The sequence below is a fragment of the Leptosomus discolor genome, chromosome 16 (genome assembly GCF_034619465.1).
Source record: "Leptosomus discolor isolate bLepDis1 chromosome 16, bLepDis1.hap2, whole genome shotgun sequence".
NCBI lineage: Eukaryota > Metazoa > Chordata > Aves > Leptosomiformes > Leptosomidae > Leptosomus > Leptosomus discolor.
In genome coordinates, this window is record NC_141406.1 from 10,002,934 (window position 1) to 10,017,431 (window position 14,498).

The following is a 14,498-nucleotide window of genomic DNA, read 5'->3' on the forward strand; positions in this document are numbered from 1 at the left end:
GCCAGAAGGTCTCAAGCCACAGCTCCTATTTGTGCAGTAATACACACAACTGCTGGGGATGTTGATGATAAAGATCCCAATTTCTGAGAGATGGGATTAAAAAAAAAAAAAGGCTAGGCACAACAAGAGGTTTATGGCTGAGGTTAAAAATAAAATCGCCAGTATAGAAGCGCAGACACATAAAAATCTCCTAACGTCATTTCTGCTTTTGTTTTTATGCAATGAATAATACAGGGCAGTAAATTAACCCTAGTGTCTCAAGGTTTTCCGCTCAGGCAAAGTCTCTTTATTAAAGGCAGGGCTGGCTGGCATGACCCAGACACAGGCACACATAAACAGGGAAGGAAGATCAGAGAGATTCATCTGCAATCAGTTATTGGTGCAGCAGAGTGTGTAGGAAAGTGTGAACAAGAAGGCAACAGGCAGCTTCTCCTGATGTTCAGGGCAAGCTCAAAAAACCCCTTGAGCCTTCCACCTACCTCCATTTCTAAATTAGAAGCATTTAAGGTCAATTAAGATGCTTAAAATGGCAAATCAGACAAGCCAATCTGCAGATGGTCATCAAAATACCACTAAACACAGCACGGCTGGAAAAGCAGCCACAAAATGCTGTTTCAACATCACCTACTCCCTCTGGTTGGAAGATGAAAATGAAGGATAACTGAGAGCTCAGTACAAAATCTCAAGAAAAAACAAAGCTGCTAATATCGATAGACTTGTGTAGTACTGATCAGGACAGTATTCCTTGCATAGTCTTAGCAACACAAGCTTCACAGCTCTCCTAGCAATCTGTACCAGTAACAGCTACTGGATTCCTAAAAGAAGGAAATAAGAAAGATTTCCCGGTTCTCCTTTCTGCAATAACGTAACCTTTGCTGTTCAAGGACACAGCAGGGACCCAAACAGGAGGTACAAAACTACTTTCTTCACCATTAAAGTGAATGTTATTCAGCAAAGCACCTTGCTACACAGATGCCAAACTGCATCAGAATTTCCAATCACTGCCACTCAACTCGATTTACACCTATCCCCTTGCAGATCTCGCCCTGTAATTAGATTCTTACTATTTGGCAAACTTTAACGAGGCAAGCATACACAGAGCACCAAATGGCTTGGCCACAACTCTCTGCATGATGAAAAACATGCCTGACAGACCTAATGTGCAAGGAAACAGAACTCCACTGCAGGGAAGCGAAGGGCTTGCTCACGTCAGAGATACAGGACTTGGCCATTTGCTCTGTTCATTTCCTGTCGCAACAACTCAATTGTTTCACAAATACAATAAAGCTCTGATCTACTTCAAACACTGTTTTGTCAGAAATTTTCCTGGCAATAAAGACAGAGTATATTAAAAGCAGCACACATGCAAACCCCACTTCATTAGAAAGGGTTTCTAAGCACTAGCTTGCATAGAAACAAAATCCTCAATAAATTTCCCCTTGCCTTTGTACAAATTGGAGAGATAACCCTGCAGGGACATTGTTTCTCCACATTCTGCTGTCTCAGTACAATTCCCACTTGTTCTGCAAGGACTATACCCAAAGTGTCAAGCTCCTACCCACCCAGACCACGCTTCCTCACCAGGGCTGTCCCCAAGAGCCCACAATTCAAGGCTGCCTGCTGGGGAATAGTGTCATTTTAGTGAGTGCCCAGCACAGACAACTGTGCAACACCATTAATTCGGTAAAGTCAACTGCATCTTCATGTAACTTCACTATTAATCAACTGAGTCACATAGTTTTGCTCCCAGCAGCAGGCTCCCAGGCTTGCAGTAACATGCTTACTGCACTCCTGCTGTTAGCATCCGTTTCATACAGCACTGGTACCTCCAGCCACTTTGCTCACCTCTTCTTTCCATAAATAGTACTTCTGAGAATCATGGAAAAAAATGCAGAAATGTTTGCAAGACACTAAAAATGTCACTTGAATTCCTTCTTCTAGGAAGCTAAGGACTTAATGTGAAATCTACTTTTCAGGCAGATACTCCCTACCCAAGAAAAATACCAGAAAAAGCACATTTTAGGCACCTAACATCTAGACCATTCAAGGTACAGAGTGAGCTGCTACCTGTAAAGCAGCATCCATCTGTCAGAAACAGGGCTGCAGAATGGACACCTCAGTTTTCCCCAAGAACAGGAGACACATCAGCAGGCCAATTCATGCCCTTGTTCCCCCTCTCATGTTACTATGGAGCAGCTGCATTAGTGGAACTGGCTCTGGTTTTGTCTGTCCTTTCTATATATAAAGACAATTGGACAAATTCAATCCTGCCACTCTGTTACTTTGTCCCGAGCAGCAGTGGAAATATGTTGAGCCAACAAAGGCATTCAGCATAACCCTGCCAAATCCCATTCGTTGCTGGCTGCCTGCAAGTGAATTGCACGTGAAAAGCAGGCAGAGTGGTGTTTCCAAAAGCCCTCAGCACTGGATTTGTTGGGCTTGGGCAAAGTCTGGATGCAAAAGCCCGGCGCTCAGTCAGAAGAGGGCCAGAGGCATTCACACCCTCAGCGAACAGCTCTGTCTAGTCAACGCTTCACAGCAGGTGTACAGTATCGGCTCTGTCCTTTGAACCCCTTTGGGATTCCCAGGGATTTGGAGGTGCAGAGAAGGGATTCACATAGGTTAGAAAGAAAAAGGAAATAAAGACGTTTCTAGCTCAGTAGTTCTGAAGAAAAGCTTGTAAACCTGCTGCAAATACCTTCTGCTTGCGCAGTCTTAGCAGTTGATATTTTAAGACTCCCACAACTAAGTGACTGGTATTTGAGGGAACCTGAAAGCACAAGAACCACAACCAACCAACCTAAATCTTTTTCTTTAGCTGTCCATGGATGTTTTTCTCTCTACTCCCACAAAGCAGTATCAGACCCACAAGCACTGGTCCAAAAGCCAATGGCTCACTGACTATAAGTCAATCGCTGTGCCCAGTCTCAGCAGAATAACCTATTGCTGCCAGGAATACCTGTCCCCACTCACAGAGGACAGTCCAGAGGAACAGCTTTGGGAACAGAAGAGCAGCCTGCCTAACAAATAAACCAGGAGTTCAAATTCTGGGTATAAAAGCCTCCCTTCCCTAGTCTTCCTCAAGGCCCATTTTGCAACATAGCAGTTGTTGTGAGTGATACATAATCCCAGTACTTACGTAGGCAGAATTAACCCAGAAATAAAGCTGCGTCCTTGGTATACCAGGCTTAGAAATTAATTTTTCACCTAGCAGCTAGCCAGGATAAGAACAGGCAGGTTAACACTTTCAGAGCTGCCAGACCAGGCAGCAAAACTTGCATTACCTCTCTTGTCACCTCCCTGCTCCCTGGCTCACTCTCCTGCAGACACAGCACCACCATGTCCATCAAATAGCTAGGAGAAGGTTCATGCAAGGGCTCAGGCAGCAGACAACCAGGCTTCGTGGGCCTTAGCAGGATCTGACATCCAAGTGGACCTGTGCCGCTGCCAGAGACAGCTCTGACACAAAGTGCATGTGCTTGGCAGCGTGTCTGCTTACCAAGAGCTGCCCAGTTGTTAAAGAGGTCACACAACAGACACCACCAGAACATCAGTGTGATTCTTCCCTCGCAAAAAAAGAAAAAAAAGAAGACTGAGGTCATTTAACTTAATCATATTTGAAACTTCATCTGACAAGGATTAAATTGGTTTTGGAAGATATTTTAGACCTTATGTAACTCTTTCTTCTCTGCCTCCAGTTTTGCTTCTGGTTGTCACTCATCTACACGGCCTACATCAGCTCATGGCGGGCATTGGGTCCCCATCTTTTCAGCTCAGGTAAGGACAAGAGAAGACCACTAAGCTCTTGAGGCACTTCTCAGCACTGGTCAGCAAGACCAGGAAAGACACTGTTCAAGTGCTGTCCTCAGTGACAGAAATGAAGAGAGGCAAGTCCAGACCACTTATTAGGCAAGGCAAATTAACAATTCCACATTAATACAGTGCTCAGCAAATCTGTTTATAGGGATTATGAATCCCATTAATCTCATCCCTATGGCAGTCTCACTGTTTTGTTTATGGGCATGTTTAATACAAAAAGCTCCTTAAGACAGCTCCACCAGCCATCCTACCAACTGTTCACATCTGAGCATCAGCAGCTTTCTTGTCTGCGTGCAGTGAGGCAGGGAAGGGACAGGAATGGCTCTGGGAAGTTGCCTTGGGTGACCCAGCTACAGTTAATTTTAACTTTGAGACAGCTAGAATTCACATTCACGCACACACAGACATCTCTGTCTTGATTTACAAGCACTTTCCAGATTGACAGCTGCCTCAGCCTTTCCACACATTTATCTTTTCTTCATCTAACCCAGCCCCTTGAAGCCCTACTTTATTTTTAGATAGCTCATTCCTCCTCACTGCAGATAACACCAGAGTCCTTTTGGTTTGCATCCTCATGAAGGTGTCTAATTGGCTCACGCAGCGAACAGCTAGAGCATTCAGATGCAGCGTGTTTCACACCACCGTGCTCCAGATTCCCATGGGAATCTCAGCTAGACAGAGGTGAGGGGCTGTCCTTGTCAGCCTAGGAGGGAAAGCACGGTGAAGATTTAGCCTGAAGAGGTTAACATCAGAAATCCAGTTCCTGGCTGCCCTGTACAACTGAGTCTGCTGGTGACACTACGTGGAATATAACTGTTATGTCCCCACCCATTCATAGATGTCCCTCCCAAAAGCACTCATTCCTGTTCATGGTCTCCCCATCACCTCTTACCACTACCCTTGTCTCCTCCTAAAAGCCCTGTAAACAATAGCTTCTCGCCTGCTCAGTGACCATCAGCAAATTCTTACACCACAGTCATGCCAACGAAGAAATAAAGCTGGTTAACCTTTAACTGCTTTCCAGCATCTGCCCTAGACAGGCTCCTTTCACCTGAAAGTCACAGCTAGGAGAAGGCAATTTGTGACACACGTGGTCATAACAAATAGACAGTGCAGGGAGAGCCATCTGGGCTGAGCTCTTCTCTCTCCCTGATCAAACAAATCCACAGCTGCTCCTGCAGTAACAATTGGGGTCTGGCATTTGGCTTCAAAATACAAACCCCAAAAGAGGAAAGGGCACGGGGAAAAATTAAAATAGAGAAACTAATGACCCCTGTTCCCAGCCCAACAGATGTTGGATGTATACGGGAAAAAAGTTAGTCGGTCAGACAAGCACAAAGCAAAGATCATGACTGCTGGGCAGGGACCGAAACATCCCTTCATTGCCCACCACAAGGCAGGGTATTGCCGTGCATCAGGACACAGGCATACAGGGCTGCTCTCACCTCTGTGTGAGCCTGAGGACACACAGACAGACAGAGAGCTGGCAGGTTTCTGGCCACCTGCCCATTCAAACCTTGGCTGGAGAGCTGAATGAAGCTGACTAGCAGTCAATTTTATTTCCTGTGAAAAAAGTCTTCTCTACAAGAACAAATGTTTTCAGAAGAATATTTCTGTGACATGCTTCAATGACCAATGATAAAAGTCACTTAATTCTTTTCAAAGAAATCAGATGCCCCACGGCTGTGTGTGGGCTACTATGCAAAGAACACTTATGATAAAGTCACCACGCTAAATAACTAAATCATTTGAATGAGTACGGTATCAAGGTGCCTTTAGAGACTAAAAGGCAGCAGTTTACAAGACAGAACAAGTGCAAGGCTCTCCTACGGATGCAGAGTCAAAGCTGCTTTCTCCACCTCCACATTTTTTTCCTTAATGCACAAATATTTATCTTCTTTTATCCTAACATTCATTTTCTCCTCTCAGAGATACTAACACTGACAACAAGTGGATGCAGCCAGTAAACAGGAGCCATCCAGGTGTTTCAGTGTACTTTGTAGGGGTGTTTATAAAAAAAGCAACATGCAAAGGAAATGAAGTCTCTATCTAAATACAGAGCAAGCTGGTGGACAGAATATAAAGCACTGGAATGGAAGATTCCTACAGCAGCAGGGAAAAAATTACCCTGAAGGAGAAAAGTGTTCTTGGCTCTAGACAAAACCAAAACATACCATCAGTTTACTTCTGTATTTGCCCACTCTTTCCTGCAACAGATTCAGAATTCACGTTATCCTTCCTGATGATGTAATTGCATAAACATTCAAGGATTTGTGTGAAATTCTAAAGAGCTGTGGAACTAAAGCTCAGGAAGTCCTGCACTTGATAAAATTTACCTTAGTACATGAGAATAGGTTTTTGGTTTTTTTGGTTGGTTTTGGTTTTTGGGTTGTCCGTGGGAGTTTTTTGGGGTTCTGTTTGTTCGTTTTTTGTTAGAGAATCAGGATAAAGTGATGTCAGGACATGAGAAGAGGGCCACAGTTCACATTTGCAATAACTGATGTAAGAAGCTGAAGAGCTGGCATCAGCTGACACATCAGCCTGCAAATTTGGGGGTTGGTCTTTTTCCATGGATTATCGATGAGCTCTACAGAGCTCACACATGAGAGAAGCAAAGAAGAATCAGCAACTCAAGTATCTCTCTGCTATGCTGTAAGACAGCAAGGGAAAAAAAAACTTGACAAGTACAGTACTTTAAAATAGTGGTTGCAAGGGAGAGCTTACAGACCTCATTCAGCATGGAAGAAGAAAAGTAATACGCAGTGTGACACACTATTGATTTGGAACAAGAAAAATGCACTAGTCTAGTTAAACTCCAGCTACGTATGATTAAATATACATGAAGTAATCCTGAAGCAACTCGCATAAGGCTGTGATGAATTCTCCATCGTCTGAAAATTTAAAATCAGAGATGCCTTTCACAAAAGATATGCTCTAGCTCATCGAGAAGTTATGGCATAAATTACAGGGTGGAGTTTTACCGGACTGTGTTATATCTGGAGGGGTTTGGACTTGATGAACATAAACACTGCAGGCTGCAAGGGATTGCGTGAGATGACAGATAAGATCCTCTTGATAAGATCCTACTTAACTGCTCTAAACCCAAAGTTAATTTAGCTGCAATACACCAGTTACCAACAAATCATCCCAAACATTAACTTACATCACAATCTTCCTTATTGTCCTTCCATATCCAACAGAATTGTAATTACAAATTATACACTGAGTACAGTTGTAAATAGAAACTGATTTTTTAAGTGTGGGTCTGGAAAAAACCCACTGCTTTAACTGAATCATGGTAATTTTCTGAATAGATGACCCTTCCTTAAGGATTTAAAACCAGGAAATACATTTCACTGAGATACAGCCCAGAGAAGGAGAGTCATATTCTAGTAACATATCCTGCATGACAACATACAAAGCCTCACATTGTCAAGGTGTTGGACAGCTAGACCTCCGTGAGGCTGGATCTTTGGAAGTAAACAGTTACAGATGACAGAAGGCTTATAGGAAATTGGCTTAAAAGGAAAAAGAGAAAGCAAGCAAGAGAGTCAGAAACATTAGATCTAAGCAACTCACCTGAAATGGAGCCTTTCCTGTTAGACACTGATAAATGATGGTTCCTATACTCCAGAGGTCAGCTTTGGCATCATAGTGTTGAGACATAATGACTTCTGGTGCCTTTTTGGGGAGAGAACAGAGATCTGTTTTATAGAAGATGTAGTTTGGGGTTTTTTTAGCAGCTGCAAGAAAGAAACAGAAGTCACTATTACGCTTTAAAAACTCTTGAGCTAGATTCCAAATAACCATGAAAGATTTGTTCTTGAGAAGACTGGAACACTACCTTGAAAGGGCCAATTCCCCAAGTGGGGGAAGCAGGGACTTTCATTCAGGCGGACAAAAAAAAAATACCCTATGCTGTTTGGCTAGTTTGGGCAAACTCAGTACTTTCTCTTCTCAGAGTACCATTTTCTGCTGAATCCACCTGTGCTCAGAAGAAGCTTCGCTGAAGTCACACAGATAGATCTTGCAAACCAAAAGGAAGCAATAGGTATATGATTAAGAAGAGCAAAGGCTCACACTGCACAGGTAAGCTTCAGCCTACACGCTGATCTGCATCACTTACGCACTTTCCTCATTTAGCCCAAGATGGCAGCATATTAATTATGCTCCAGAGCCTGCTGCCAAGGTCACAGTTTAGGGTCAAAGGCAGATCTGTGCGTTTTAGTCCAACAGCTTGAGCCCTGCTGTGCCTCAGACTCTGGTTTCTAATCTCACACCATGCCCTCGGTTTTTCCCTCCCAGGCTTGTTCCAGAAGCTGGAGATGGTGCAAGCCCCCAGAGCCCCGTGGCTCAGGAGGCAGCGTGCCTCAGGAGCGGCAGCAGAAGAGGGACAGCAGGGCAGGCTTGCTAATCCCATGTGTTTATAACCACAGATTTCATTGCAGTGCTGACAGCATGGAACAGGATCAATTTTCTATGTCTGTTAGAAGCAAAGGCCACATGTAATGGAAAAAAAAATGGCAGCAAACAAGTTGCGGACAGGAGCTCGGTCTGTCCCCAAGGGAAGCAGGCATGGCACCAAACAAAACCAAGGAAGCAGGACAAGAACTGTACAAGGAGGGTTTGAGTCTCACGTGACACGGATCATATCAGGGTTCAGACAGAAAGCTCATTCTGGTGTGGGTGGGCTCTCTTAAGAGCAAAACGAAACCAGCAATGGACTATGAGCTGAAGCAGGGAATAAGGGCCTGCCTTGCCAGCAATGCTCCTAGGGCTACAGCACGAGATACACCAGAGCAGCAGGGACAGACTTCAAACACCCCCTAAATCCCAACTGAACACTCCCTCCCCATCTTACTTCAAATCCATCAGTAAACACAGGAAGAACAATATGAAACATTCTGAGATTCCTTATAAGGTCCAGAGTTGTTTAAAATAAAAAAAATAAAACAGAAAAAGGTCATCACTAGCTTCCTCCAGCTCTTTCAAAAAAATAAGCTGGGTGTTTTCGTTTACTTTCACAAGAGACTCCAAAGAAAAAGTATCACTAAAAATAGACAATTCAGGAAACACTCACAGGAGAAAAAAAAAAATGACATCATCTTCACATACAGCATAGTTCAAATAAACATCAGGCTTCAAAAAAAAAAGGGGAGGAAGACTGTTTTACTTGAGTTAGTACTGTGAAACAGACTACCAAACACTCCCCTGTGCAGTACAGCACAGTCCAGCCTAACTCTGCCCAAAGAGTATAGATAAAAAAACTTAAGAGTGGATTAGACCCTGTTCAAAACCAGGTGCCTCTGCGCCAGGGCACTTTAAAACTTTCAACCTAAGCTGATCCACATCATCTCTTTACCTCTAGCTCAGACACCCATGTCCCCAGGAACTATTACATGGCTGGCGCTGACATTTTTATTTCTGTCCTGGTTTTGTAATTTTTAATTTCACTGACTTGATGCAACACCACGATCTTGACTGCTGCCACGAACACAAACAAGAGATCATCTCCTCCCATCCTGGTCCCAGAGTGGGAAGTACAAAGCAGGTGAAAAGGATCGGTTTGTTTTTTTAAACACATCTGCTCCACAAGCTATCCTGGAAGAGCTAATCCGGTGAAAGAATCAGTGGGGTGGGAGGTGGGTTTACGGTGTGGGAATGCACAAAACAAATTGCAAACAGAAGCAGTTGAGCTCTGCTTACACCCGCCTGCCAAGTTGTACAGCGAAGCATAGTTAGCAGGGAGCCAGAATGGCAAAACCTCTGCCTGCACAGGTCCATAGATCTGAAGGGATTTTACAAGAACAAAGAGCTAAAAACAGCTGGCGATTTTACAAAACTGCTATTAAACAGGGACCTTGCTCCTGATGCTGTGGCCTTAGCAAAATACGACTGCAAAGCCTGAGGTGACAGCAGGCTTGTGGAACCACCCTGTCTTAAAAGGGCCTGCTGAAGCAGTGATTTACTCAGGTTCCTCTTCAGGGAAGCAACACCTCAAATATAGCTAGATGTGTGAAATATCACTCCAGTCCTCACTCTCTTCTGTTGTTGCTTTGCTACAGCAGAGGAAATAGATTTCACTTTCCAGTGCCTCCAGTGGAAAGGCCCTGGACCCCTCTGGAAGATGCAGTTTCCGTGGAGCAGTCAGCAATCAATACTCCATTTTGTTCAGTTTTATTTATCCACAGCTCACCTGAAAGTTAGATAACACCACAGGCACCTGTCATCCAACATTACCAGCAGCTAGAACTTCATGAAGTCTCCCTGTGTAATAGCTGTTTTCTGACAAGTAAATAAAATCTCACCTTTAGGGGAAAGACTAGCAAAACACAAAGCCTTGCTTCTGAGGGGCAAAGCAAGAACAATACAGAAAAACCTGTAGGCAAAGCACACTTACCATGTACATTGGTGAACCACACAGTGTTGCTGCCATCATATTATTCTGCAGATATCGGGCAAAGCCAAAGTCAGCTACAAAGAGAAAAGGATAGATAGGTCTGGATCAGACACCAGTTCCAGAGAGCCTCCACCTTCTCTAGTTGATTCCCCCTACTTTCCTTTCATCTCCTGTGAATCTCTGCAGCAAGTGAAGCACCCCCATCTTAACAAGACTTCGATGGCTCTCTTTTTGAGCGGCAACATCCTCGTGCCAGTTATTAATGCACACTACAGACACTAGAAAAGGCTACACCAAGCCACAAAAAAAGAATACTCACTTCTTCCTGTACCTATTTGCCCGCACTCCAAAACATCAGCTGCTGGAAGCTGGTAAAGCTCTCTTGCCTTCGGCGAGAGCATGCCAGTTCCCACTAGCTAGTTCATCTGCTCCTATCTCAACTTTTAATTTGGGAAACGGAAAGCTCCCCCCAATTGAAAAGGCTGCAATGTAACAGGCATCCAAGAGAACACCACTACTCACCAGCACCCACGTTTCTAGATCAGCCCTACCGAAACCAGCTCCTTTAGAAGGGTTTCAACAGCGCTAACCTCAGCACAAGGACAGAAAGCTGACCGTAGTTCACCTGGTGGCTAAGAAAGCCAGGGACAAGGAATACCAAGATGAATTCTCTCTGCAGGTTACTCAGCATCTGATCATATGATACTTAGAGGTTCTCTCAAGGTTACCAGACATTTCAAGCCAGGAGACTGACACAGCTGTTTGCACTGTCATCTGTCACCAACGAGTTGGTACAGCTAGCTATTCCCTGGACCATGTACTTCTCAGGAAAGTGTGAGAGAGGGGTTGCAGGCTACATCACACCTAAGAGCAGCCATGCCTGCAGCCCTCCTGCCTGCATTTACAACTCCCAGTCACTTCCACCTTCCAGATAACTCCACACTTCACAAAAAAAAATAAACTGCTTCAGCCCAACAGGCAGCAACCTTTCAAACTCTTCCACTGGACCTCACTTCTCAGCTGAATGAGGGCAATGACACTTTCTCCACAGCAGAGGGTTCAGGTGAGGATCAGTTTTATCTAACTGGTGTCAGCTTCAGCTCGTGAACTGTAACATAACCAAAAGTCCACATGTTGAGGGTGATATCATCCAGCACCCATTTCTGAGGGACCACAGGTGATACATGTGCTCTGTAACTGGATTTCTGGAGCATTTATCCCAACACTGGCCCATGTAGGCCACTTGCCTAATGGGCAAAAAGCTAATTTCTTCAAGATGCAGCTGAAAAGCCTGTCTCTAATCTGGACTGTGGCAATGCCTCCTTTTAGGTGCGCCTGACTCCCATTGTGCTCTCTGAGGCCAGCCAGGAGAGCAACTAGTTTCAGGCTTTAAGACACCAACATTTACCTCAATGCTATTAAAAGCTGAAGACAAAAGTCACAATGCCTGCTCATTTCTTGGTAAACCTGGAGATTTCAAGCCAATTAGGGCAGGCTGGTACTTGTTCTGACCGAGGGAGGCACCATTCAGCTGGAAGTGGAGCACGGTCTGCCCAATTCTTTTGTGTTAGTCTGCACTCTGGCAGAGCAGAAAGCTCTTGCTCCTACTGCTTGGAGCCAACTGAAGGCTACACCTAGCAGAGGAACTAAGTGAGGAGGCAGAAAAACATTACAACATTTTAAGTGCAGCAATCCTTTCCTTCTCCCAGATAGTTCCCCAAAGAAAGATTAAGGCTGGCCACTTATCCATCACCAAACTCTCCTGAGAGCCCTTCAGGTGATGTTTGTAACAGGGTCTTACCAATCTTTATGCGAATGTTGTTGGGATTTGATTTCCTGCCTCCAGCGTAGGAAAGGAGGATATTCTGTGGTTTCAGGTCCCGATGGATGATGCCTTTGCTGTGCAGCATTTTCATGGCACCTGCTATCTGCTGGAGAAAGAGCCTGATGGTGTCTTCACTAAGTGTCCGCATAGCTAAGAAGGAGGGAAAAAAATAACCACAGATGAAAAAACTACAACGCCAGTTCTCTGAAGAACCCAGAGGGTGGATTCTCCACAACAATTAGCCATAATTTGTCATTTTTATTTCCACGTATGGTTTTCTCCACACACCATTTCTGAATGATTCCTACAGGCAACAAGGGAGAGCATTTGCATTCCCAGCTTATTCTGTGGTCAGGGCTGTTTTCAGCCCCAAATCTCTCATTGTGAACTCGGGCCAGTGGCGGGTGCTGAATTTGGGTTATCAGCTGGGACCAAAAGCGACATTTGGTGAGGCTCAGGGCTTCCCTCCACAAGAGCTGCCAGCCAGATCTAGACAAGCATGAGGCAGGGCCTGTGGTCCCAGGAGTGGGAGGGTCACTACCTTTGAGCTATGGTCAATAGTGGTTGGATAGCTAAGGTCAGAGCTTTATCACAGAGACTACGTCTAAAGGTGGAAGTAAGAGAAAAGGCCAAGAGATATGGGCTTCCCAAGACCTGTGGTGTGAAAATAAGCATTGAAGGGATTAAAATAATGTTCGACTGGCTCTTATAATCAGAGCAATGTGACATTAGCTCTTGTTATTTTAAGAACTATATATATATGAAATTCTTGCCAAAGCTGGGAGCAGCCTGCTGAACAAACCCCAGGATCAACACTGCTACCAGCCTGCCCCCTTGTCAGTCACTGAGCAAGTCAGGCTTAAAGCAAGCACCATTCCACTTGAATAAAATAATTTCTTTTTGAAAATATCCATGTAAATTACTTGGGACTTCATTAGTGTTTTTCCAGCTGTTCTCTAGTAAGACATTAAAACAAGCTGGCAGGAGCTTCAAAACACCACTCTACCTAGTCAGCTAGAAGGGAGGAATCCTTATGAAAACACAGATGAGGTTGCACACAGCTTTAACACAACACAGGAAATTAAAAACCTAACTTTTAAAATACATGCATGGGAAACAGCAAGGGACACGGATAAATTAAACAGCACTTAGAAAATAAACTGTCACCACTCCCAAACCTCACTGTTCTAGGTGGAGGCATAAGCAGAGCTAAAATGTCACCACTGCTATCAGCTGGTCCTGCACTCATACACGTGAGACCAGTGCACATGTATATAGAGTTTCTCTCCCCTCACTGGGCCTTCTTCCTCATGAACTGGCACTCAGCTGGAATTCAAGAGACACCTCTGCAAGAAGGGGAGAGTCTGTGAAAGGATTTTAAGGATATTAAGAGGCAGCTCAGATGCAAGTCTTCCAAACCCACCTGCATCCTCTGAAAAAAAAAGCACTGCCTCATCTTTAACAAGGCTTTCCCTGACCTCCTGCTGAAATATATCAGTGTACTCAGTCCTGTACCATTTTCTGTCTATTAAAGGTCCAGTATCTTAGCTGTGCTCAATTTCTCTCCAACAAAAGGTCTCTGAAATATTTCTGAGATTCCTATTCAAGGAAATCTATTCAGGAATGGTTAGAACACCATCTTTAAACTAAACAGCAAGAATTCCGAAGTTTTTTTTCCCAATTCAGCTCAGGCCCAGGAAAGAACAGGCTGTCCCATCATCCCCCCCCAACATGAAGAAAGACTTGAAGCTTGGTAGTTCTTAACTTTATTAGGCTAGCAGGCAATTACAAACTCCTGGCTAAATACACTCTGCCTCTAGCAGAGAAACTGTGTTAAGAACCTTGTTCTAACCTGCAACCCCAACAGCATGCCACATCTTTAAGGCGTTACCCTCTCCTTTACAGAACTTGGTGGCTATAAGGCTAACAAGGCACTAGACACCTTCTCTCAGCAAAGCAGCTAAGCCTCCCTAATGTGGATTCTGGCTCTTTCGAAAACAACATTGCTACCAAGATCAGAAGAATCCATTCACCCAAAGAAAATGGGGCCTCTAAGCTACTAATTTCTGCAGAATTTAAGCTTTTCCACTTCACAGAAGGCTGTACAGTCTCAGCCCTGCAAAGGTACTGTTCTCATGACACATGCAGAACCTAAGCTGTCTTGAGCCTGCAGACAGATTTCCCCAGTGTGACTGCTGTGGCATAGTGGAGCTACCATGTTGCAGCACAGCAAAATTATAGACATAGGTCTGCTGCGTCCTCTGGCAGCATCAAATCTCACAAATCCAGGCAGGACTGTGAAACTGAGATGCTGCCCTCAGTAACAGAGAAGGGACAGTTGGTTACTGGGGAGCATATGGGCATACCCTTTTACCTCCCTCCATTAACAAACAGGCTGTAACATGGAAAAACAAAAGCCCTTATCTCTCATACTCAGCCCATCAGTTTACTGCA

At 44.4% G+C, this 14,498-nt stretch overlaps 1 protein-coding gene across 2 annotated transcripts in view; it reads right to left on the reverse strand.

The window, feature by feature from the left end:
• Positions 1-14,498, reverse strand: part of ULK1 (unc-51 like autophagy activating kinase 1) — a 79,693-nt gene that overhangs the window by 43,875 nt on the left and 21,320 nt on the right. For both annotated transcript variants that reach the window (XM_086474041.1, XM_086474042.1), the window contains 3 exons: positions 12,021-12,194; positions 10,220-10,293; positions 7,399-7,500 (listed from right to left, as the gene is read on the reverse strand). In XM_086474041.1, coding sequence (XP_086330167.1) covers positions 7,399-7,500; positions 10,220-10,293; positions 12,021-12,194 — 350 coding nt within the window. The remainder of the gene's footprint in view (positions 1-7,398; positions 7,501-10,219; positions 10,294-12,020; positions 12,195-14,498) is intronic.